The following is a 27241-nucleotide window of genomic DNA, read 5'->3' as shown; positions in this document are numbered from 1 at the left end:
ATGGGAACCTACTCCAGAATCCCATGGACAGGAATCCCTGGCAGGCTACAATCTATAGAGTTGCAAACAGTTGGACACGACTGAAGTGACTTAGCATGAATGCGTGTATATCTGTGTGTGTGTGTATGATATGTATACACACACACACACACCCATATGCATACATGTTGTGAAACCATTTATTTCCACGATCAGATTAATCAACATACCCATCACCTCACATAGTTAATTTCAGGCATACTTGAAATATTAACTGTAGTCACGGTGCTATATATTAGATACTCACAGTGAATCCTCCTCTTACAACTGAAAGTTTGTACCCTTTGATCAACTTCTCCCCCATTTCCGCCGCCCTCCAGCCCTTGGCAACCACTATTCTGCTCTCTGTTTCTGAGTTCTAATTTATTTTTTTCAAATTCTTCATGTAAATGATATTTACAGGATGTGTCTTTCTGTGTCTGACTTATTTCACTCAGCATAAGGTCCTCCAGGTTCATCCATGTTGTTGCGAATGGCAAGATTTTCATCTTTTTAAAGGCTGAATAATAATAATAATCAAGAATATATTATATTGCATATAATCAATATAAACTTAAGTATAGATACATATATATTTTATTTTATCTATTTATCCATCAACAAACACTTACATTGTTTTCTATGTCTTGACTGTTGTGAGTAATGCTGCAGTAAATATGGGGTGCAGATAGCTCTTTAAGATACCGGTTTCCTTTGGATGTGTATTCAGGAGTGGGATTACAAGGTCATATTTAGTTATATTTGTAATTTTTTGAGGAGCCTCTGTACTGTTTCCATAGTGGCTGGACCAATTTGCATTTCCGCCAACAGTGCAAGACAGCTGTGTGTCTAACGCAGGTCTTGGTCTGTCTTATTGCCCATGTAGGCATCTTCAAGAGCTCCTGCTACATTGACGTGCGCTGGTTCCCCTTTGATGTGCAGCAGTGCAAACTGAAGTTTGGGTCCTGGTCTTATGGAGGGTGGTCCTTGGATCTGCAAATGCAGGAGGCAGACATCAGTGGCTATATCCCAAATGGAGAATGGGACCTTGTGGGTAAGCCCAGCGAAGAGGCAATACTGGCAACCTAGAAGGAAGCTGTTTTATTACTGTGCTGGCTTAAAAAGTTTGGGATTTTCCACTCTGCTTTTCAGCATGAGCATTTATTGAACCCTGCAGCATTCTCCATGATTTACTGAGAGCTCTAGGATTAGACACACACACACAAAAACAATTGGAAAATTCAGTGCTTTCCATGAGGAACTTGCAGTTATGGTAAGATCAATGCAAGTATGGGCATCTGTATATCACTCAGATCTGTTTCATCTCTAAAATCAGGTGGGACAGCAAATTACAGTTGATGAGAACCTGTATTTAATGATTTAAATATAAAAACAATAATTATGTTTATAATGGTATTGAGTTTACAGTGTATTGGAGAAGGCAGTGGCACCCCACTCCAGTACTTTTGCCTGGAAAATCCCATGGACGGAGGAGCCTGGTGGGCTGCAGTCCATGGGGTCGCTAAGAGTTAGACATGACTAAGCGACTTCACTTTCACTTTTCACTTTCATGCATTGGAGAAGGAAATGGCAACCCACTCCAGTGTTCTTGCCTGGAGAATCCCAGGGACGGGGAAGCCTGGTGGGCTGCCGTCTATGGGGTCGCATAGAGTCGGACACGACTGAAGCGACTTCACAGTTACAGTGTGTTATTTATAATCATGGTGTCTTAGTCCATTCTGGCTATTGTAACAGAATGCCATAGACCAGGTGGCTTATAAACAACAGACATTTATTTCTCATAGTTGGGAGAGTAAGGGTTCAAGATCAGTGGGTTGGCAGACTCAGTGTCTGGTGAGGACCTGCTTCCTGGTTCATAGACCACTGTCTTCAGGCTGTGTCCTCGCATGGCAAAAGGGACAGGAGATCTCTCTAGGGTTCCTTTTTTAAGAGCACTAATCCCATTCTTGAGGCTCCCTCTATAACTTAATTACCACCTAAAGCCCTCACCTCCAAACAACCATCACTATGGAGGTTAGGATTTCAGCATGTGAACTTTGGGGCGACACATTCAGTCAGTAGCATGTGTAATTCAAATACATAAAAAATCTGCCAGTTCAGCAGTGAAGCTATGTTGAGAGGGCCACTTTGACACGGTTGCAGAAATAGACACGTCTAACACTGTGAAAGCCAGAAGTACTCCCCAAAGACATATTAAACCCATAGACACCCCAAAACCTACTATTGGACACTGCACCACCCTTCAGAGAGATGAAATCCAGCTCCGTCAACCAGAACACAGGCACAAGCACCCCCAACCAGGAAAACACAGGACACTAATCCAACACCATCTATGGGAGCAGACTCCACAACCAAGAAGAACTATGACCTTGAGAACTTTTCTTTTGTTATAAATCACACTGTTTATTCCCCCTGCCTACTTCTACCTTCACATTAGCGTTTTGTGGTGCTGTGGTTTTCCACACCTAGAAAAGAAGTGTGCTTTTCCTCTTTGTTTTTCTCATTAAAAAAAAAAAAATCATTTAAGATTTTTTTTCTTTTTTACCTTTTTTTCTTTTGGTGATGTTTCTGATTTTGTTTTTGATATATTCAACTGCTTTTCTTTATAGTTCTTTACCAGCTGTAGCTATTCCTGAATGTATATAAATCTTTTTCACATACAACCGTTTATCTTTGCTTTTCTATTTTTTCTCTTCTCTCTCTTTTTAACCCTCTTTTCCACCCCTTTCTTTTGTCTTTTCTCTCCCTTCTCTTTCTTAATTTTTCTCTTTTTTTCTTCTCTGTTTTTTCCTACACACTTTCTTTTTTCACCAAGTAAGTTAAATTGTTGAGCTCTCTTTGCTATATTCCTCAGTTGGTACTCTGCTCAGGCCCAGTTTTCCAGATTGAGCATTAGTTAGCTCTGCTTTTAATTGGTCAATATCACTTTTGGTTTCCCCTGCTCACCAAGTCAATCTCCTGTGCTCTTCTTCAGAATACTTTGGTTATAACTATGTGTGTGGTAGTGTGTGTATATGTCCCAATATTTCTGTAATTACCTGCCTGATCTGCTTGATCTCCTCCCGCTAGAACAGGCACAAGTTACCCCTAAAAAGAAGTCAACACAAATTACTCAACCAGCTTTTCCCTCAAAGGGCAAAAACCAAAAGGAAGAAGGAATACAACCCTAAAGCCTAAGAAAAGGAGACCTCAAGTGGAGCAAGTTAGAACAAAAAAATGAAAAGACAGAAAAATACAGCACAAATGAAAGAACAAGGTAGAAACTCACAAGGCCAATCAGTGAAGAGGAAATAAGCAGTCTGCCTGAAAGAGAATTCAGAATAAGGATAGTAAAGATGCTCCAAAGACTTGAAAATAGAATGGAGAAAATGCAAGATACAATTAACACAGTTAAAACAATCACCAAAGACATAGAAGAAATTAAGAATAAGCAAATAGAGATGAATAACACAATTACTGAAATTAAAAATACTCCAGAAGGAACCACTAGCAGAATAACTGAGGGAGAAGAATGAATGAGTGAGCTGGAAGATAGAAAGGTGGAAATAACTGCTGAGGAGCAGAATAAAGGAAAAAGAATTAAAAGAATTGAGGATAGCCTCAGAGACCTTTGGGAAAATATTAAATGCACCAACATTTGAGTTATAGGAGTCCCAGAGGAAGAAGAAGAAGAAAAGAAGGGCACTGAGAACATTTTTGAAGAAATTATAGTCCATCCTAAAGGAGATCAGTCCTGGGTGTTCATTGGAAGGACTGATGTTGAAGCTGAAACTCCAATACTTTGGCCACCTGATTGTGAAGAGCTGACTCATTTGAAAAGACCCTGATGCTGGGAAAGATTGAGGGCAGGAGGAGAAGGGGACAACAGAGGATGAGATGGTTGGATGGCATCACCGACTTGATGAACATGGGTTTGGGTGGACTCCGGGAGTTGGTGATGGACAGGGAGGCCTGGTGTGCTGTGGTTCATGGGGTCGCAAAGAGTCGGACACGACTGAGCGACTGAACTGAACTGAACTGATAGTTGAAAACTTCCCCACCATGGAATAGAAAATAGTCAAGTCCAACAAGTGCAGAGAGTCCCTTATAGGATAAACCCAAAGAGAAGCACATCAAGACACATATTAATAAAGCTACCAGAGATTAAGAACAAAGAATATTAAAAGCAGCAAGGGAAAGGCAACAAGTAACACACAAGGGAAAACCCATATGATTAACAGTGGATCTTTCAGCAGAAACTCTGCAGGCCAGAAGGGAATGGCAGGATATATTTAAAGTACTGAAGGAAAAAAAATCTCCAGCCAATATTACTATACCTGGCAAAAATCTCATTCAAAATTGATGAATAAATCAAAAGCTTCACAGACAAGCAAAAGTTAAGAGAATTTAGCACCACCAAACCAGCCTTACAACAAATACTAAAAGGACTTACACAGCCAGTAAACACAAGAGAAAGGAAAAAAACTACAAAAACAAACCTCAAATGATTAGGATAGTGCCAAAAGAATATGCTGTTTAGTCACTCAGTTGCATCTGACTGTTTGTGATTCCATGGACTACAGTCTGCCAGGCTCCTCTGTCCATGGAATTTCCAAGGCAAGAATCCTGGAGTGGGTTGCCATTTCTTTCTCCACAATAGGAATAGATGTATCAGTAATTACCTTAAATGTAAATGGATTAAATGCACCAGCCAAAAGATACAGACTGACTGAATGGATACAAAAGCAAGACCCATATATATACTGCCTACAAGAGACCCACTTCAGACCTTGAGACACATACAGACTGAAAGTAAAAGGATGGAAAAAGATATTCCATGTGAATGGAAATCAAAAGAAAGCCAGAGTGGCAATCGTTATTTCAGACAAAATAGGCTTTAAAATAAAGAATATTATGAGATAAAGAAGGATACTACATAATGATCAAGGGATCAATCCAAGACATTGCAATTGTAAATATTTATGTACCCAACATAGGAGCACCTCAGTACATAAGGCAAGTGCTAACAGGTATAAGGGGAAATCGAGAGTAACACAATACTAGTAGGGGACTTTAACACCCTCTCTTACACCAATGGACAGATCATCAAAAGGGAATCAATAAGGAAACACAAACCTTAAATGAAACATTAGACCAAATGGACCTAATTGATATCTTCAGGGCTTTCCATCAAAATAAAGAAAGAATACACTTTCTTCTCAAGTGCACATGGACCATTCTCCAGGATAGACCACATCTTGGGCCAGAAATCAAGCCTCAGTAAATTTAAGAACATTGAAATCATATCAAGCATTTTTTTTATAACAATGCTATGAGACTAGATATCAACAGCAGGAAAAAAAAAACTGCAAAAAAACCCCACAAACTCATGGAGATTAAATAATACATTACCAACTAACAAAGAGGTTACTGAAGAAAGAAGAAGGGAAATCAAAAGATTCCTAGAAACTAATGACAATGAAAACATGATGGGATTTAGCAAAAGCAGTTCTAAGAGGGAAGTTTATAGCAATACAGTCCTACAAGTCCAAACAAGAAAAGCATCAAACAGACAACCTAACTCTATATCTAAAGCAGCTGGAAAAAGAAGGACAAAAAAACCCCAAAGTCAATGGAAGGAAAGGAATCATAAAGATCAGAGCAGAAATAAATGACAAAGAAATGTAGGAAACATAACAAAGATTAGTAAAACTAAAAGCTGGTTCTTTGAGAAGATAAATAAAATTGACAGACCACTAGCCAGACTCGTGAAGAAACAAAGGGAGAAAAATAAAATTAGAAATGGAAAAGAAGAGTTTACAACAGATAACATAGAAACACAAAGGATCATAAGCAAATATTATGAGCAACTACATGCTAATAAAATGGACAACATAGAGGAAATGGACAGATTCTTAGAAAAGTTCAACTTCCCAAGACTGAACCAAGAAGAAATAGATATTATGAAGAAGCCAATTAAAAATGCTGAAATCAAAACTGTGATCAAAAATCTCCCCGAAAAACTAAAGCCCAAGGCAAGATGGCTTGATAGGAAAATTCTCTCAAACATTCAGAGAGGAGCTAATGACTATTTTTCTGAAACTCTTCCAAAAAATTACAGAGGAAGGAACATTTCCAAACTCATTCTATGAGGCCACAATCACCCAGATACCAAAACCAGACAAAGACAACACAAAAAAAGAAAATTACAGACCAGTATCACTGATGAACATAGATGCAAAAATCCTCAACAAAATTCTAGCAAACAGAATTCAACAACACATTAAAAAGCTGATGCACCATGATCAAGTCGGGTTTATTTCAGGGATGCAAGGATTCTTCAATATACACAAATCAATCAATGTGATATACTGTATTAACAAGTTGAAAGATAAAAAACCATATGATCATTCAATAGATGCATAAAAAGCCTTCAGTAATATTCAGCATCCATTTATGATTAAAAAGCACTTCAAAAAAATGGACATAGAAGGAACCTACCTCAACATAGTAAAGGCAATATATGATAAGCCCACAACAAACACTGTTCTCAGTGGCGAAAAACTAAAAGCATTCCCTCTAAGATCAGGAACAAGACAAGGGTGTCCACTCTCACCACTGTTATTCAACATAGTTTTGGAAGTCCTCGCTATGAGAATCAGAGAAGAAAAAGAATAAATAAAAAGAATCCAGATTGGAAAAGAAGACGTAAAACTCTCACTGTTTGCAGATGGCATGATACTGTACATAGAAAACCCTAAAGAAACTATCAGAATATTACTAGAGCTAATCAGTGAATTCAGCAAAGTCACAAGATGCAAGGTCAATACACAGAAATCACTAACATTCCTGTATACTAATAATGAAAAATCCAAAAGAAAAATTAAGGAATCAATCCCATTCACCATTGCAACCAAAAGAATAAAATATTTGGGGATAAACCTACCTAAGGAAACATAGAACTATATATGGAAAATTATAAGACACTGATGAAATAAATCAAAGACAACATAAATAGATGGAGAGATGGTCCATGTTCCTAGGTAGGAAGAATCAATATTGTGAAAATGACAATACTACCAAACACAATCTACAGATTCAGTATGATCCCTATCAAATTACTAATGGCATTTTTTTCACAGAACTAGAACCAAAAATTTCACAATTCATATGGAAACACAAGACCCTAAATAGCCAAAGCAGTCTTGAGAAAGAGGAATGGAGCTAGAGGAATCAACCTTCCTGACTTCAGATTATACTACAAAGCTACAGTCATCAAGACAGTTTGGTACTGGCACAAAACACAAATAGAGACCAATGGAACAAGATAGAGAGCCCAGAGATAAACCCACACACCTATGGGTACCTTATTTTTTATAAAGGAGGCAAGAATATACAACGGGGCAAAGATAGCCTCTTCAGTAAGTGGTGCTGGGAAAATTGGACAGCTACTTGTAAAAGAATGAAATTAGAACACTTCCTAATGCCATACACAAAGATAAGCTCAAAGTGGATCAAAGACCTAAATGTAAGGCCAGAAACTATAAAACTCTTAGAAGAAAACATAGGCAGAACACTCATTGCCATAAATCAAAGCAAGATCTTCTATGACCCACCTCCTAGAGTAGTGGAAATAAAAACAAAAATAAACAAGTGGGACTAAATTAAACTTAGAAACTTCTGCACACCAGATGAAACTACAAACAAGGTGAAAAGACAGCCCTCAGAGTGAGAGAAAGTAATAGCAAAGGAAACAACTGACAAAGGATTAATTTCCAAAATATACAAGCAGCTCATACAACTCAATACCAGAAAAACAAACAATCCAGTCAGAAAGTGGGAAAAAGATCTAAATAGACATTTCTCCAAAGAAGACATAAAGATGGCTAACACATGAAAGGATGCTCAATATCACTCATTATTAGAGAAACGCAAATCAAAACTACAATGAGATACCACCTCACATCAGTCAAAATGGCCATCATCAAAAAGTCTACAAACAATAAATGGCTGGAGAGGGCATGAAGAAAGGGAACCCTCTTGCATTGCTGGTAGGAATGTAAATTAATACAGCCACTATGGAAGACAGTATGGAGATTCCTTAAAAAACTAGAAATAAAACCACCATATGACCCAGCAATCCCACTTCTAGACATATACCCTGAGGAAACCAAGATTGAAAAAGACACATGTACCCCATTGTTCATTGCAGCACTATTTACAATAGCTAGAGCATGGAAGCAACCTAGATATCCATTGACAGATGAATGAATCAAGAAGCTATGGTACATATATACAGTGGAGTACCACTCAGCTGTAAAAAGGAATGCATTTGAGTCAGTTCTAATGAGGTGGATGAACCTAGAGCCTATTATACAGAGCGATGTAAGTCAGAAAGAGAAATATAAATATCATATACTTACACATATATATGGAATCTAGAAAGATGGCACTGATGAAATAATTTTAAGGGCAGCAATGGAGAAACAGACATAGAGAACAGACCTATGGACATGGGGGGAGGGGAGGAGGGAGAGGGTGAGATGTATGGAGAGAGTAACATGGAAATTTACAATACCACACATAAAGTAGATAGCTAATGGGAATTTGCCACATGACTCAGGGAACTCAAACAAGGGCTCTGTGACAATCTAGAAGGGTAGGATGGGGAGGGGGATGGGAGGGAGGTTCGGGAGGGAGGGGATATGGGTGTACCTATGGTTGATTATTGTTGATGTTTGACATAAAACAACAAAATTCTGTAAAGCAATTATCCTTCAGTTAAATAAAGTGACAAAAACTAAATAGATCATATAATCTGCAGTCCAAAAAAACAAATCTGCCAGTTTGTTCAAATATCACTAAGGTACCCTTAAATAAATATATATTAAAACTAAAGCATTTATTCAAACAGCCAGTTTTCTGCACTTAGCAAATTCCATGCCTCTGTATGTGTGTTATAGTCCCTTAAAACCAACAGGGTCCCATTATTTCAATGGTGGTTCCTTCCTCTCCCCCCCTCCCCCGCCCCCCGGAAATGAAGGGATCTTGGGCAAGCGGAGTGAGAAGTTCTACGAGTGCTGCAAAGAACCCTACCCAGACGTGACCTTCACAGTCACCATCCGCCGCAGGACTCTCTATTATGGCCTCAACCTGCTCATCCCCTGTGTGCTCATCTCTGCCCTGGCCCTCCTTGTCTTCTTACTCCCTGCAGACTCTGGGGAGAAAATCTCCCTGGGTGAGTACTGGGTCTGAGCTGGGATGGGAGGGGCCTGCTTTGAGGGTGGCAGTCAGGGGCCCAGTGCAGAGATACCCAGAGTCTGCTCAGTACATCCCAGCCCAGGGTGACTCCCTGACACCAGCCCCCTGTGTGGGGTGGCTGGGCCCTCCTGAGATTCCACAAGCTCCTCTGATCCTGCAGAGAGGATGGGGATGCCAAGAGAAGGACCAGTTCTTCCCTGAGGGGCCTCTGCCTTTCCCCTCCTGACACCCCTCCCCACCCCTTGGTGGTAGCCAGCTGGAATATGTTGCGGACAGAACACCATTTAGTTTAATATAGTATCAGCTTGTATTTCTGTATTGCCACACACAATGTAATTCCTTACCATCCTCCAATAGGAAGATGAGAAAACTATGATTTAGATTGGTGAAATGAGTTCCTCAATCTCTCAAAGAGTTACTAAAGATTGTGTTTGATACACATAGATATCATTCTCAAACCCATAACTTCTGACTACAAGTGTCTTGACTACTGTAGTCGACTTTCTGACTGCAAAGCTCAACCAAAAAGTGAAGTTATGTTTTATTTGGTGGACTTTCTAAGGACTTCAGGCTCAGGATGTAATATCCCAGATAGCTCTGAGGGACTGCTCCAAAGAGGTAAGGAAGAAACTAGGATATATATATATATATATAGGAGTTTTTGCCACAGATAGAGTAGTTAAAACATCAAAAGATTACTATTTAAAAACCAGACTTCTCAGGTTAATAAATTTAGTGCTTTTCTATGCTTGGGAAGATGCAAAGGGTCTGGGTTCACTGAAATCATTCCTGTGATGTATACTTCAGCTCTCCGAGGCCAGTATCCTGTGTTTTCTCATCCTGAATGCCCTCAGGGTGCACCATCTGGGAGTCTGCAATGTGATGGCTTGATGGCTGCAACATCTATTGTTTATTGATATAGCAGGTGATATTTTTATTCATAGGGCTCAGCTTGGGCACATAAATGACTTATCCAAGGTCTCACAGCTAGTAAGTAGCAAAGTCAAGACCAGAAGCCATGTCTTCCAACTGTATCTCTTGGTTTTCCTACTGCTTGGAAATTACCCCTAGATACTAATGTATTAATAATAAAAGGAGAGAGATGTGTGCTGAAGTCAATGATTTATTTTGAGTTGTTCTAAGTTCTGGCTTCTCAGTTTGTCTCCCCAGGGATTTCTCTGGAATTCTGGTAAATGACTCAAACAGTCCTCAGAAAAATGCCCATTCCTGTGAATATAGAAAACCAGGCATTCCATTTGGTATTGGGAATGTTATGGCTACTTCCCTCATACCTCCTTTGAATCCCAGGTTGCCTGGAGTTCAAGCCTTACCTTCTTTTCTGTCTCAGGGATCAGTGTATGTCTCTGTTTCAGGGATCACAGTTTTACTCTCCCTCACCGTCTTCATGCTGCTGGTAGCTGAGATCATGCCTGCGACCTCTGACTCAGTGCCCTTAATAGGTAAGCAAGCATCCTGCTCCTCTAAAGACCTGAGCTTAGACAGTGCCTGGGATTTCCCAGCACAGGCAGAGAGCAGAAACATGTCCTCCAGGACCCTGGAGAGCTGCACACCGCCCCTTTCTGCTGTGAAGGGATGACTTGCTTTAATTACTCAGAGTTGACTCATGGCCTCTGCTTACCTGGGCACACAGAAGGGGACAGGGAGTCCAGCTTTGTGGTTTGGTCTTAAGATGCAGAAATGCCCCCTTTCCTCCCACAATGCACCTCTCCACACACTTGTTATGGAGCCAGAGATTTTTACCATCAGATATTCATTATTTTAGTTTGAGTCACTGTTTTTCCACAAATTCATTGTCACACTTTAACTCTTAGCTGTTGTTTCCTGAGATACCTTGACATCTCTGTAGAAAGTTAAAGCTTGTGAGAGAAGGTGAACAGGACAAATATATTTTGGCCACGTGTTGGCCTACACCCCACAGGCCTGCCAACCCTGTACTTGCCCTGACTTTAGACAGAAGAAAGAGCCCAGAGACACCAATGGTTTTATAGATGGGAGATCTTACACGTCTGAAGCAAAAGGGTCATGGAGTGACACCCCACCAGTTACCTAAGGGAATTGAAGTCAGATTGGCCCATTGGTTACCAGGGAAACCAGCAAAGAGGCACAGCCCTCTTAGCCCCTTGGGCTGAGTACCTTCAAGGTGCAGAGGTCTTCCCTTTGTTAAATTATGACTCAGGAGCCATTCTCATCTAAAGATTTAAACAATCACTAGCTGGCTGTGGGGGAAAAGCCTGTAGGTATTTACTGATTAGCTCTGTGATTAGGGAGACAGTCAGTCATGTGAGTGTGATGTAGGTTAAGCAGGGACTGGTCCAGCAAAGGGGATAGAGAGAGCAAACAAACCACACACAAAGGCAGGTGTATGATCTTCTGCCCAGGGGGAGAGAACAAACACAGGAGGCAGCATCACCTGTTGCTATGCACCTCCCTGGACTGGACTGAACTGGAATAAGCAGGAACATGCAGAGCGGGGGTGCTCAGTGGCCCAGAGGTCAGGACCCAGTACCCTGGCTACTGCAGTCAAGGTTCAGTTCCTGGTCAGGGGACCAGACCTCCAAGCCGGTTGTGAGGACAGGAAGCAAACATTCTGCCAGTAGATATTAGGTTTGATGAGAGTCCCCACTCCCACTTGACGGTGGAGGTCAGAAGGAGGAAAGCAGTTTATACACTGTCAGTCCTGTGTGGTTAACCAGGGGTAAGTAGGAATAGGGGTCCTTTACATGATACCCTCAGGCTTCACTTCACAAATTCAGAAGCCAAGGCCCTTATTATTGGAGCTTCCTGGATGTGTAATATTTGACCAGAGAGCCTATAGGCATAAAGAGCCTCTGTGGGTGTCATGTTTTTCCCAGAACCATCCCGGAAACAAGGATACTTCAACCTGACATTCTGACCCTGTCCTTTCACTTTTAGTAGAGACCTGCAGCAGAAGCCACCCTAAACCAGGCAGTCAGCAGGCCCTGATGTCTGATGAACCCACAGGCTCGGCGGGTGCCTAGCCCACGTCTAGAAGAATGGAATGGCCTTCTGGAAGGCCTTCTAGAAGAAGGACAGCTGTTGGCCTTTGACCTCTGTTGTCGAGATTTCAGCTGTGGGATCCAGTCACCCTGGATCGCTGTAGGTCACTGTATGAGTCTGCTAAGGCTGCCACAATAAAAGTCCACAGACTGGGTGGCTTACACAGGAGAAATTGATTTGTTCCCGGTTTTGGAGGCTGTGAGTCCAAGATCAAAGGGCCAGCAGGGTTGGTTTCTCCTGAGGTCTCCCTCCTTGTCTTGCAGACAGGTACCCTCTGCTCTTCCCCGACATGGTCTTTCCTCTGTGTCTTCACATCTCTGTGCCCATTTGAGTACCCAAGTTTCCCCTTTTTATAAGGACACCAGCCAGACTGGACCAGGTGCCACACTAACAATCTCACTTTAATTAATCTCCTCTTTGAAGGCCTTCTCTTCAAACACAGTCACATTCTAAGGTACTTGTCGTTTAGAACTTCAACATACAAATTTTAGGGGGACACAGTATGCAGCCCATAACAGTCATGGTTTGGTCCCCCTTCCCTCCCCTTCCCAGAGGTCCCTGATGCTGATGTCAAGTCTCAAATGTCCTCCTCCAGTAGCTCCTCGTATGTTCCTCTTGGTCTCCATGGAAAGCAGTGAGTTCCTGCCTACCTGGAGAGTAGGAGGTATTTTTAACCAAGTGTAGGGCCACATACTTAGCCTTGTACAAGGATGTCTGTTTAAGATCTCAGCCCCTTGGTGGGTAGCCACAATGAAGGTTTATCTATTTATTTGCATTTATGTTAGGATAATTTATTATTTTGCTTGTTTAAGAAGGCGTTGATCATACATATTTTTGTTTCATTATTTTTAATACTCTTTTTGCACTTGAATCCATGCTTCTAATCCCTTTTTATTTTTTGAAGTATAATTGATTTACAGTATCTTGTTGGTTTCAGGCATACAGCACAGTGGTTCAGTTACATATATATATATGCATGTGTGTGTATATATATATATATATATATTCTTTCATATATATATTTTCAGATTCTTTTCCCTTGTAGGTTATTACAAAATGTTCAGTAGAGTTCCCTGTACTATACAGTAGGTCCTTATTGGTTATCTATGTTACATATAGTAGTGTATGTGTTAATCTCAACCTCCTAATTTATCCCTCCTCCACACTGAAGGCTTAATAATCATAGTTGACAGTTAAATAATGCCCACCTATGCCAACTTTTTCCTATACCCTTGGCCCATAAAATTGTTAATCTCTGCACCAACCCTGCAGAGAAGGCATTTCTGTCCCTGTTATACCGTAAAGAACCTGAGGCCCAGAGAGGCTAAGTGGCCATATAGGCTCACAGATGATAGCCAGTGTACCAGGAGGGAGCTCCACGCTGCTTCTCACCTGGGCCAAGGTAGAGAAACGCATCCTTACCCATCAAAGCTGAAGCTGATGTTCTCAGCCTGAAAGGATGCTGCAGCTGACCTCTTCTTCAGACTGGCCAGCTGGCACTCCCCACCCCCATGGCTCTTGGTTGATGGAGCCAGAGCCTACAGTAAGTAAAGTCATTTTCCAGGCCTGAAAAGACAACTAGGTGGCACCCAGATCTGCCCTTGCTAGACCTCTGCAGCCTGCCCATGGCCTGCAGTCATGACTGTCATGACCACCTCCTCTGTGTCCCAGTGGTTTCAATTCTAACAGTGATGCTTCCTTATCAGACAACCTTATCACTGTCCTGTGAGGTGCACTTAACTTTCACCAAAAGAAGCAGTCAGGGTTCCCAAAAGTTCAGTCAGCTGGTGAGGCTGCTCACCAGGACAGGAGGAGGTAGGTCTGTATGCTGCGGGCTGTGGGCTGCAGGCTTGGAAAAGGTCATGCTCTGCTCTTGGGCCTCACTCCCCAGCCCCTGGTGGTCAGGACGCCACCGTCTGGGTTCCCCGCACTGTGCTGTGGTAACACCCCTGCATCTGCGCTCTCTGCAGCCCAGTACTTCGCCAGCACCATGATCATCGTGGGCCTGTCTGTGGTTGTCACGGTGATTGTGCTACAGTACCACCACCACGACCCTGATGGTGGCAAGATGCCCAAGTGGGTGAGTTCCTCCCCAGCAGCTCCACCAGAAGAGGGGTCAGGGTGCCTTCCCCAGAGGGGGCTCCGAGGATGACTTATCAATTTAAAAAAATCCCCCAAAAAACTTGGATTCTGAAACAAAAAGCTGCAGTTCCTCACATGTCTGCATGTCTCTGCATCCAGGGGAGTAGGGTGAGTGCTGTCAGGGTCCCACAGGGCTGTCCTTACAATCTGACGTCTCAGAAATGGGCTTAGGCCACCACTCTGCACCTTTCACTGAACAGTGTTTCTAAACTTTCTTTCTGCACATACAGCGTTAGAAGCAACACAGAAGATGAACACACAGCTGCTGGTTAGAGCTTCAAAACAGAATGAGGATTGAAAAGAGTAAGAAACAGGGTGAGCAGTGTACATATATACATTGAGTTGTCTACAAAATAATCAATAAACAATAAGAAGAATAGAAAGGAATTTTATTTGAGTCAAACTGAGGGCTAGCCTGGAAACCAGCTTCCCAGATGACTGAGAAACTACTCTGGAGAAGCACAGGGTGTTCAGCACAGTTTTGTATCTTGTCAGAACAAAGAACGTTAAACAAGCCGAGGTTACATTTCTTCAAGGTAAAAAAAACAGATCAGCTTGTACACATTGATTCAGCGTGGCCTTGGTGCCTGAGAAGGGAGTCTTATCATCAGAGGACTAGCACTGACATCCCAGGAAGAGAGGCATTTAATCTTTTATTTTTATCATGGACATACTTTACTTTGGGTCAGTGTGCCCTTTCCTTTAATAATTAAAGCAGATATACAATGTATGTTTGACAAGCCGTAGGCTATTTTAGTTAGCATAAAATTCAAGTTAACTCATACATAAGCCAGAATGACTTCCCTGTATCTCAATATATGAAACTTTCTTTTATCACAAGACACATAGGAAAGTCATTTAACCAAAAGTCTATAAAATAAAGGTTAACAGTGGTGAAGGGGGATGAGATAAAAGGAAATGGATGGAAAATAAACATTTGTCATCGTAGCCCAGGTCAGGCCACATGGTCCCACGTCTCCCAGCACTGATGCCTTGTGATGTGTGCTGATGCTTCCCAAGCCACGGCTGTGCTCCGTGGAAGTCCAGTGTCCTAAACACTATACCCAATCTTGCTTAACCCTTGGCAAACCTTGGTTGGGGGCTGAGCAGGGCCTGGACTTTTCCCACCTCATGTGATGATGTGTCCAAACCCCCAGCCAGAGCAGAGCTGTCCCCCAACCCCTCACCTCACTTGTTTCTGGGGCCCCACATACCTTCCAGTCTTCCCATCCAGAGAGCAAGGCTTAGGGACTACTGGGAGCTAAAGAAGCCCTCTCATGCCAAAACAACCTTGTCTTTGCTGACCCATAATCTTGAGTCCAAATTCAGAGTCAGTTTAGGACTGAATGCAGCTGCAAGATGTAAAATGCATTTCCTTAATCTCCAGGAGCAGGGAGTTCCTGGGCCTTCTAAAAGTATTCATTGCACAATAATTTACAGTTACACAAAAGTTAACTTAAGAAAGACCTTTTTTTTTTTTCTTTTTTAAAGAAATTGGCTTCACAGAGTGACTGCCCTTGAATTCTTTTCCACAGCAAGTCCTTATACTTGATAACTCTCTCATGGCATCAGCGGTGGACTCCCCAAAATGGTACAACCTCTCACACAGGTCATATCACCACAGTCTGCAGGCTTGTTTTGAGAAATTCCACTCCCCACCCCTCAAAAAAAGAAAAAAAAAGGCTGAGATATATTTGTGTACATTCACCTACATTCTCTTCTGACTTAGAACCTTGAAGGACTTTCTTGTCTATCCACCCATCTGTTTGAAATAAGATTTACAAGCATCAGAAGTCAAAGTCAAAGAATTATAAATAAGAAAATTCTGCTCCCATTCCTACCCCTACTTCCACCACCAATTGATAACCATTTCAATTAATTTCTTTTTCCTTCCAGTGTTTATGCAGATGCCAAAATATAAACACATATTCTTATTTTTTCTGTTTTGACTGTTGTACAGAGAAGGAAATTAAGGCAGTAAGTTATAAAAACATTTTTAATGACCTGGTAGCATTTTACTGTTCCAGAGAAATCTGAATTAGAGTACATGCTGATTATTCACCTCTCAGCACGAGAACATGTTAAAGCAATGGTGCAAAGCAAATACGAAATGTGTATTTCTCTTTCATTTTATATAACACACTGCATTTTTTTACTTTCTTTCTATGTGTTTTTGAAACATAAACAACCTCCAAGGGGCTTTCATCATAATCTGTTGCCATGAAGAAAACACTACTGGTGCAGTGGCATTATGTGACATTTGCACAGCCAGAAACAAAACCATAACCTAACAGAAGAGGTCACAAGCACAGACTGAGAAGTGCCAAAAGGATAATCTCATCTTCTGAGATGCTTTAGCCTTGAAAGCTAATGATTCAGGCCATGAAATTCAAAATAGATTTAGCTTGAGCTGTGCCCCAGGGGATGCGTAGACCCCCACGTGTGTGGCAGGCAAAGCCCTGGATCTGAGGCTCAGCTCTCCCTGCACCGCTGAGTCTGGGTTTGGGCACATTCACGACCCCATGTGCTTCCTTGAGTTCTGGCTCTGGCTTTCTGGTGCCTTCCCAGTGGGGGCTGGGCTAAAGTCACCGGGGTTTGCAGAGAACCCAGTAGACAGACCTTTTTATGGATGAGTCTGTGGAAGTCAGAACACATAAGGTGACTCAGGCTCACTGTCTGACCTTGAGCCAGTTTATTCATCTCTTTGCGCCTAAGATTCTTTTTTTTTTTTAAATTTATTTTATTCAAGTATAGTTGATTTACAGTGCTGTGTTAGTTTCTGGTGTAAAGTGATTTATATATTTACATACATACACACACACACACACACACACAGTGCATATATATGTGTGTATATATCAGCCATAAATGCAAAGGATTTGGGCTGATTTTGCACTCCATCAGCAGAACTAAAATATTTACCATCTGGCCCTTTAAAGAACGTCTGCCAACCCCAGCTTCAGACTTTCCACAGCACTTTGTCTTGTATCATCTCATTCAGTCTTCACTGCAGCCTAATGGATTAGGTTAGAGGTTCCTAAGCTGCCATGGTTCACAGCACCTTTCATGAGTCAGGGTTTTGTTTTTTCCAGAGAACATCTAGGACAGAAGGAATACTTAATGGTTCTATAAATAAAACAGATCAAAACAACTTACTAAGTACTTATGCCCTGACAACTTAGCACCTGTCGGCACAGCAAACCTCACACCTTGGAGCATGCTCCCCTGCCTGTCTGTTCCACGATGACTTTCTTGGCACTTGCCTTTTATCAGGACAAGTTCCAAAATCTGCTTTGCAAGGGTAGGATATCATGCAAAGAATGCAGTGATCTAATATAACAGTCTGGACTGCTTCAGGCTAGGGGTGCACATGGTGTCTCAAGTGTCACAGGGTTGCCCCTTAAAACTTAACATCTCCAGGGGCACCTTTATGAATTTGCTGCTGCACACTGGGGTACCTCACACAGAGCTAAAGATGACGATCCCTAGTTCCAGATGTAAAATGCTCTGTTCCCCAGCTCAGGTCTCCCTTTAGAAGACAACCCTCTTCACCCACACAGGCTGTCTTCCCTGAGATGGCGCTGTACCCATAGCTTCTTCCCAGGGTGATTTTCTGCGTTGCTTTATCATCATCTCGCAATCGATTGAACCATCATACCCCGTTGGCACTGCTTGCCTGTATAAACTCACCTGGGAAGGTGTGGAGACCTGTCACCCCTAGGGTCCACCCCCACGAAGGCTAGCAGGTATTACAGTTGTGTCCCCCTTGCTGTCAGGATCAGCCGTGGGCTCTGCCCAGCACCTCTAAGACTGTGCTGTCTCCGCAGACCAGAGTCATCCTCCTGAACTGGTGCGCCTGGTTCCTTCGCATGAAGAGGCCAGGGGAGGACAAGGTGCGGCCAGCCTGCCAGCACAAGCAGCGCCGCTGCAGCCTGGCCAGCGTGGAGATGAGCGCAGTGGCGGGGCCACCAGCCACCAATGGCAACCTGCTGTACATTGGCTTCCGCGGCCTGGACAGCATGCACTGCGCACCCACCCCTGACTCAGGGGTCGTGTGCGGCCGCGTGGCCTGCTCCCCGACTCATGACGAGCACCTGCTGCATGGCGGCCAGCCCTCTGAGGGGGACCCGGATCTGGCCAAGATCCTGGAGGAGGTACGCTACATAGCCCACCGCTTCCGCTGCCAGGACGAGAGTGAGGCCGTGTGCAGCGAGTGGAAGTTCGCAGCCTGTGTGGTGGACCGCCTGTGTCTCATGGCCTTCTCCGTCTTCACCATCCTCTGCACCATCGGCATCCTGATGTCGGCACCCAACTTCGTTGAAGCTGTGTCCAAAGACTTCGCTTGACCCAGCCCTGGCTCCCATTGTGTAGGACATACACAGATGCGCGATGATGATGGCTTAAAGAGAACTTGGGATGGCTGATTCCACAGCAGCATTAAACCCCAAAAGACACATATGTACCCCATCGCTGTCATGTCGGTTTCAGTTTCCTTGTTACTTTCAGTAATGGGATCTCAGCACATTTCAGTTTACCCCTCTTTAGTGGGCCATTTGATATCCTTGGAGCCATCCTTATGGTCAGCAGGACCCCCGAGGATAGTTTTGTCCATCCCACATTGCCTGGTGAGCTCTTCAGAGGTTGGGGTAGCTCAGGACTGACTGCCAGGGGAGGTTGGACAGCGGGTTTGCATGCCTGTATGTCACTTGCCATGAGGGCCTACATGAAAATTCATACCTGCTCTTGCCTGTGAACAAACCTAGATTGAAGTTAATCACAATAATAAACCACACTCAGTAAATCCATCAGATGATTGATGAAACAAACTAAACTAAAACGTAAAACCCAACTACTCGTTTTTCTTCAATTCAGACTTTAATTTTCTCTACCAAAGACAGTTGATAAACACTTCTCTGTTATGTCTGCATTTTTAAAAAGAGACAGTAATAGTTGATCTTGTAAATTATGCTTTTGCCAGCCTGATTTTTGCCAACTTACCCTCTCGGGAATCAGGATGGGCACAGGTGTGTGTTGATTCTAAACTGGGACCAGACTCAGTCAAATCAGGGGGATCTCTGTAGATCCCAAATACTCTCAAGCTTCCTTTGCTGCCCCTAGGCACCAGGTGGTTGAGTGAATCTGTTCTATTCTCCAAAACCCAGAGGACAAGTAGAGTTCTATTAGAATTACCACCCAATGTAATAATAGCTGATGCTAAATTAAACCATCTATTTTTTTAACAGTGTATTAAATGTTTCACGTATATTGGAGTTGGTTAGCCTTATAAAATTTGTGGATCCAAACAAATGCACCACATAAAGTCACCAAAGTATTCCATGCATTTTCTCCTTGTGTCAGGACTAAAAGGCAGGGACTTGGGCCTTTTTTGGCTCCCTGTGTTGCAGGAACTGGAGAGGGGGTGGTGTGGCTGATGGCTTTCCTGAATGGCAGGCCAGTGGTTAGCAGGAGAGGCTGATAGACTAGCAGTGGCTGCATACCCATTAACTCTGGTTTCTGGTTTGGCAGGGCTCAGCTTATGCACCCCGGCTTCAGCCCAGAGAGCTGGCTGAATGAGCAGATTCACTGTAAGCTTGTGTTTTGAAAACAATGGGGACTTTCTTTTAAATCCAAGTGGTGACGCAGTTCTCAGATTTTCTACCTGACAATCGTCACGTTGCTTCTCCCATCCTTACTGTTGAATGTGATCAGAGGAAGACACAGGACAAGACAGTCTGTCCTGTTCCGTCATTTCATTTAGTAAACTCACAGAGCTCAAAACTGCCGAAAATGTCTGAGCTCCTGGGGATCTTTAATTTGCTTCTAACCTCTGAAATGGCTACGTGATGAAGGAAGATTTGATTTTTCAAGCAAAAGAAATTGCATGCCCTTCTCCAGCCATTTAGTTCACTCACTTCTGGCTGGATTTGTGTGCACTGAGGAAGAGGGAGGTGCATGCCTGCTCTCTATGTCTATGTATGTGTGATAACATGTGCATGTGAGAACCTTCAGAAGAGGTACCTGGTTTACAGTAAGAAAGTTGATAAATAAGGGCATTCCATCATTATGCCGTTTGGAGCAGGGTTGTCCTCAGAGTACACTCATTCTATATGGAGTGGATGAAAAATGCACATTTTTTTTTTCTGTTAAAGTGTCTTTAGAAACAACTAGAAGTGTTTTGATATATAAAGAGTATACTTCATTTCTTATTGCTATTCCAGGTTGAGCCCTACTACATTTTGCTTTAATTAAAAAACCTTTTTGGTTTTGTATTTTATACAGAAAAACATAAAAAGGCTAACAGAGTTTGGATTTTGACCATGCAAATAACTACTCCGTGATTTAAAAAGTAGTAATAAGGAAAAGGTGCACATGTAGAAAGACAAGTATGAAGGGCTGAAAATAAGTGCCCCCACCACCACCCCTGCCTTATCTCCTCATAGGGGACCACCAGTGAGCTTCTGGGGAGGGACGGGCATTTCCAGAAAGGAACGAAAGAAGAGAGACTGAGGAGGGAGAAAGGGGACGTGGAGAGAGAACCTCCTTTTCTGTCCATTTCTAGAACCTGTGCTGTACGCAGCACCCTGCACTTTGCTTTTTTCATTTGATGTTAAGAGGTCTTTCCATAACAACATATAAAGATCTACCTCATTCTTAATACTGCTTAACCTTCCATTGTCCCTGTGCACTATTAATTTCTTTGATTAGTCTTTTATTAGTGAACCTATAGAATATTTCCTGTCCTTATTTTTATACACAGATCTAGAATTAGCGTCCTTGTACTTATATCATGGCATACTTTTTTGACTGTATCTTGATATTGATTGGAACTTGAAAATGGAGTTGCTGAATTTAAGATTATGTCTATTTAACACTTTTGTCAATTATTGTCAGATGATTCTTCAAAAATTGATTTTTGGTTACACTTATCAAGAGTATAATGAAATGATCAATTTCTCAGTTTTCTCAAACAGCTTTTATTCCAGTCTAGTGAAGAATAATATTACAATATTATTCTGACTTAGTTTACTTTATTAGGAGTGAAGCTGAACATCTTTTCAAATGTTTTCTGGTCACTTTTTGGTAAATTTATGTCCTTACACAGTTTTGGCTTTTTCCTAATTAATTTGGACGTATATTTTGAAATTTTTCTGTCTTATGTCTTGAAAATATTTTTTTCTTTTGAGGTTCTCCATTGATTTTCTTATTTATTGTCACATACATAAAATTTAAAGTTTTATGTTGTCAATTTATCCTTATTTTTCATTTTAGATCCCAGAATTTATTTCCAGTTCTAAAAGACCTTTCCCATTCTGAGATTATAAATAAATTTACTCATATTTTCTTCTAAATCCTTATGGTTTCATCTGCTTATCTTTACCTACTCTTAACTCCCAGGAATTCATTTATTGCAGGAAATGAAGGTAAAGATGTGATTTTTTTTCCCTTCTAAATGGTTAGTAAGTTGTGCTAGCAAAATATATAACAGTGCATTCTGGTGTAAAATTATATAGTCTTTTCCCCCTTTGTTCAAATGCCACCTTATTTGTAAACTAAATTCCTCAAAGTGTTTGAATCTACTTCTGTTTTATTGATTTATCTCCCTATGAATTCCTTTAATTTCTGAGGCTTCATTCCTATTAATATAAAATATTCATATTAATATAAATATTTTCAGGTTAAGGATCCTCGTAATACTTGCCTCTCTCTTTCCCTTTAACTCTCTTTCTCATACACACACACATAACTTTCTTAAAAAATGGGGTCACAGTGAATTTATAGATTGTTTTCCTATCCAAGAATGCTGCCGTCCAACTTATATTCAAATCTCATGTCACTCATAGAGTTTACAGTTTTGTTCAGATAGAGTCTATGAATTTGTTATTGTCTGTTTCTAGATATTTTATCATTTGGCTACCATTTTCAATGGAATATTTTTTTATATTTTGTATTCTCACCAGATATATAGGATAGTAGTTGATTTTGTGTATCAGTGTTATAATCAAATACCCTAATTGTAATTTCTTACTGTTTCTAAGATTTTCTTTTGCCTCCCCCTTTCCACCAATTTCCCTTATTTCTTTCTCTTAACCAGCTGCATTGAGAACAGTATTAAAGAATAGTGATTCAGGCGGCATACCTGTCTTGTTCCTGACATCAATAGAATGGTTTAATGTCTCACCATTTAACTTGAATGAAGGCATGTATTTTCCTTATAATAAACAGTATCTGTGTATTCTCAAAGTGTTAAGGCTTTCTGGGGGAAATATAGATGCTGGGTTTTTTGTTTTTTTTTTTTTTCTCACAACCTTCTCAGTATCCATGGAGATGATTAGAAGGGTTTCCCTTTGCTCTTGTAGGACATGATATATTGATAGATTGCTTCAGACAATCTACTACTATGTTCCTGAGACAATCTCTACTTATGGTTTTTGCTATCGATTTCATATAGATGAATCATTCTGCAGCTTGCTCTTGTGTGCAAGACAAAAAGAAACCAAAGATTGCTGTATATTCTGCAATCATTTACTGGGTTTTAGAATCATCTACTTAAGTGTCAAATGTCTCACCAGGGTGGGGAGCTGTCTGGGCATACGCTGGGGTGCTTCTGCATTTCTCCCGCTGGGCATGTTAGGTCCTGGGGCATTTCTGAAGTCAATTTTGGAACATTTTTTTTTTAGAAAATTAATTTTACTCCATTTTCAGTATATCTACATAGTTTTGCAATATGGGAACTTAGGATTTTAAATTTTATGTTCATGATAATGTCTCCATTTTTCATTTCTAGGTATGTACAATCCTTTTGTTTTCACTGATTTGGCTCACTAAGGGTTTTATTTTTCTATATTTTCAGACACTGAAACCTTAGACTTATTCAGTTTGGGTACCTGACCTGATTTTATCCCCTGTTGCCCCCTGGCTTACCTGACCATTCCTGGGACAGCAGACAGTACAGGTGGGAGTCACATCAAAGCTCTGGGGCCAGGACTGAAGCTTCATTTGACAGCAAGAGCCAGAGGGTCAAACCAGGCCAAGCAGTGGGGATGTGTCCGATGCGACTGGTCATGTCACCGCTGTGACCACAGTTAGTTGGAGAACAGACCCACCAAAGCTTTGACCACAACCTTTCTTGAGGCTCTGACTCCTGGAAGTAATCCTTTTCTCAGATAATAAATTCTGTTCCCTCATTGCTTCATTCTTCCTGGCCCAAACCTTCCTAGACCTGACCTCACTGCTCCCAGCTCCTTTTTAAATTATCACTTACTTAGTTTGAGTGTGGGTTTGACTTTTTAATATTGAAGCTTATCGTGTGATGGGGAGAGGACTGTCTGCAGTCAGGCTTTATGAGCTCTTGTGGTCGAATTTTGCTGTGTCTGTAGCGCATCTCACTTTGGGAATCACAGGAATGCAAAACATTCTCTCATTCTGCCCAGTTCTTCACCCTTTCTAGTCTGTTTCTCCAGTCTCTCACTTACATTCTTTCCTAATTTTTTTTTTCCTGCTGAAACATTATTGTCAACCTCTTCTTTGCTGTGCTAGATTTCTGTAAATCTTCCTTCTGATAAATATTACCCATCAACAAATTTTGCTGTTGTATTTTGAAATTCTTAAATATCTGCTTTGGCTTTTTTCACTTCTCTAATTTTTGTATTTTTATATTTAAGGCATTATTTTTTAAAGCAGATTATAGAACCACAGAAAAATTGAGGAAGGTACAGAGATTTCCCATGTACCCCCTGCCCCCCACATGCCTGACCTCCCTTATGATGAAGACTTGTTAAACTGACATATGGTTAACATCCAAAGTCCATAGTTTACAGGAGGGTTCACTCTTGATGCTGTGCATTCTGTGAGTTTGGACAAATGTATAAAAACATGTGCCCACCATTATAGTATCATATAGACTAGTTTCACTGCCCTAAAAATCCTCTATATTCCCATCTACTCATTCCCCACTCCCAGCCCCTGGCAATGATTGATCTTGTCTGCATAGTTTTGCCTTTTCTCGAATGTCATATGGTTGAAATCACAGTATGCAGCCTTTTCAGATTGGCTTCTTTCACTTAATATGTATTTAAGGTTCCCCGATGTCTTTTCATGACTTGATAGCTCATTTTTTTAAGCACTGACAGTCCATTGTCTGTATCATTTATTTCATACCAATCCTTGCTCCTTTTCTAATTATCATTTACTTCATTTGCATGTGGATTTGATTTTTTAATATCAGAGCTTATCATACCATAGTTTACCCATTTACCTACTGAAGGACTTGGTTGCTTCCAAGTTTTGGCAGTCATTAATAAAGATGCTATAAACAACCATATGCAGATTTTTGCCTGGAAATAAGTTTTCAGCTCCTTTTATATAACTACCAGTAAATATCAAGGGGTGCAATTAATGGATTGTACGTTAAGAGGACATTTAGTTTTGAAAGAAATCATCTTCCAAAGTGGCCATACCATTTTGCATTCCCACTGGTAATGAAAGGCAGTTCCTATTTCTTCTCTTCCTTGACAGTATTTGGTGGGTCTGTCTTCCAGATTTTGGCCATCTAATAGATATATACGGTATTGATATTGAACAGGGTTCTTGGTGTTCCCCCATCAATAGCAATTGACTAGAGGCCAGAAAAGAAATTCAGACAAGGCTCTATTGGGGTTCCTGAAGCAGCAGCAGGGAGCAAGTACAATTCAGTTCTTACTTCCTTGCTCCCTGAGGAGGGTGGTGAGCTTGTTCTTCATATGGGGTGAGGGTAGGAGTGTGTCCAAGGATCTGGCTGGAGGGGTGGCTTAGGTGGTTTGCCCACCCCTCTGGTGGTGTTGAGTGCTGGGGGCATGCTTGCTGCTAAGTCACTTCAGTCGTGTCCGACTCTGTGCGACCCCATAGAAGGCAGTCCATCAGGCTCCCCCATCTCTGGGATTCTCCAGGCAAGAACACTGGAGTGGGTTGCCATTTCCTTCTCCGGGGGCATGCTTAGTACCCTGCTTTTTCTCCCAATACCCCGTTTTTGCTCCTGGCTCTCCAGAAGTAGCAGTAGGGATTTTTTGGTCTTTCTGTATCTTTTTGTCCACAGTTTTCCCCACTGCACATGTGCACGGTTATTTTTAGTTCCATATAGTTTCCTTGTATTTTATTACTGGAGGAGAGGTTTGTCCAGGAGCAAGCATTGCAGCACTACAGCAAAGGGTCCCATGTCCCCACCTGTCTCAGTATCTCATTGTGGTTTTAGCTTTAATTTCCCTGATTGCATCTCTTCATATGCTTATTTGCCATCTTCTTTGATGAGGTGTTTGATAAAGTCTTTGGCCCATTTTAAATTTAGGTTATTTGCTTTCTCATTGTTGGGTTTTATAAGTTCTTTGTATTGAATATATATTGGATAGCAGTCCTTTATCAAATGTGTCTTTTTCAAATATTTTCTCCCCATCTGTGACTTGTCTTTTCAGTCTCTTGATATTGTCTTTCAAAGAGCAGAAGTTTTGCATTTAAATGAAGTCTAGTTTATTATTTATTTATTTTGTAGATCGTGCCTTTCCTGTTGTATCTAAAGTCATCTCCATACCCAGGGTCATCTAGATTTTCTTTTGTCATCTCTCAGAAGTTATATAATTTTATGTTTTAAAGCTAGGTCTGTGATTTTGAGTTAATTTTTTGAGTAGTATATACTCTGTGTCTAGATTTATTTTTTTTTTATATGTGGATGTTCAGTTGCTCCAGCATTATTTGTTGAAAAAAATTATTCTTTCCCCATTGAATTGCTTTTACTGTTTGTCAAGGGTCAATTGACTATATTTATGTGAGTCTATTTCTAGGCTCTTTATTCTCACGTTTGGCTTCTATTTGGGTTCCCTATCCTGATCTATTTTTCTATTCTTTTGTTAATACCATGCTGTCTTGATTACTACATATTTAAAGTCAGTCCTCTATTAACTTGAAGTCAATCCTCTATTTTTTTAAAGTTATATATATTTTTAATTGTGAAGTATAACATATGACTTACCATCTTTAAATATATTGTTTGGTGGCATTAATTCACATTTTTGTAAAACCATCACCACCATCCATCTCCAGAACTCTTTTCATTTTGCAAAACTGATCTCTATGCATTAAACACTAATTCCCCCATTTCCCATCCTCCCAACCCATCCCCCCAACCCTGGCAACCACAATTCTACTCTCTGTTTCTATAAATTTGATTATTCTTGGTACCTTACAGAAGTGGAATCATACAGGATTCGTCATTTTGTAATTGGCTAATTTCACTTTGCATAATGCCCTCAAGCTTCATTCAAGTTGGAGTCCCTCTTCTACTTTTATTGTTTATCTTATTGTTGTGTTGGTTCTAACATATTCAGCCAATACCTAGTTTGTTTATCTCTATTCTGATTTAATCATATAAGTACTTTTGGCTCTAAAATTTCTTTTCATCAAAGCTTTAACATCAACCTATATGGTAAAGAATCTGCTTGCAATGTGGGAGACCTGGGTTTGATCCCTCTATCAGGAAGATGCCCTGGAGAAGGGTGTGGCAACCCACTCCAGTATTCTTGCCTGGAGAATTCCATGGACAGAGAAGCCTGGTGGGCTACCGTCCATGGGGTTGCAAAGAGTTGGACACAACTGAGCGACTAACACACACACATATATTTTGATATGTAACATTTTTATCTTTTGCTCTCATTTCACATGCAAGGTAATGCTCAAAATCCTTCAAGCTAGGCTTCAGCAATACATAAACTAAGAACTTTCCGATGTACAAGCTGGATTTAGAAAAGGCAGGGGA

The 27241-nt window shown here is 41.1% G+C and overlaps 1 protein-coding gene across 2 annotated transcripts in view; it reads left to right on the top strand.

The window, feature by feature from the left end:
- The window catches only part of LOC122706945 (neuronal acetylcholine receptor subunit alpha-7), a 141048-nt gene extending 118355 nt beyond the window's left edge, over positions 1–22693 (top strand). Inside the window, exons 6-10 of one of the 2 annotated variants that reach the window (XM_043922549.1) lie at positions 905–1072; positions 9062–9256; positions 10653–10739; positions 14289–14398; positions 18288–22693. In XM_043922549.1, the coding sequence (XP_043778484.1) occupies positions 905–1072; positions 9062–9256; positions 10653–10739; positions 14289–14398; positions 18288–18806 (1079 nt within the window). In that variant the 3' untranslated portion in view covers positions 18807–22693. The remainder of the gene's footprint in view (positions 1–904; positions 1073–9061; positions 9257–10652; positions 10740–14288; positions 14399–18287) is intronic. The other variant, XM_043922550.1, reaches the window with a different exon arrangement.
- The last annotated feature ends 4548 nt before the right edge of the window (positions 22694–27241 follow it).

Source organism: Cervus elaphus, chromosome 13 (genome assembly GCF_910594005.1).
Source record: "Cervus elaphus chromosome 13, mCerEla1.1, whole genome shotgun sequence".
NCBI lineage: Eukaryota > Metazoa > Chordata > Mammalia > Artiodactyla > Cervidae > Cervus > Cervus elaphus.
This window is presented reverse-complemented; position numbering and strand designations above follow the sequence as displayed.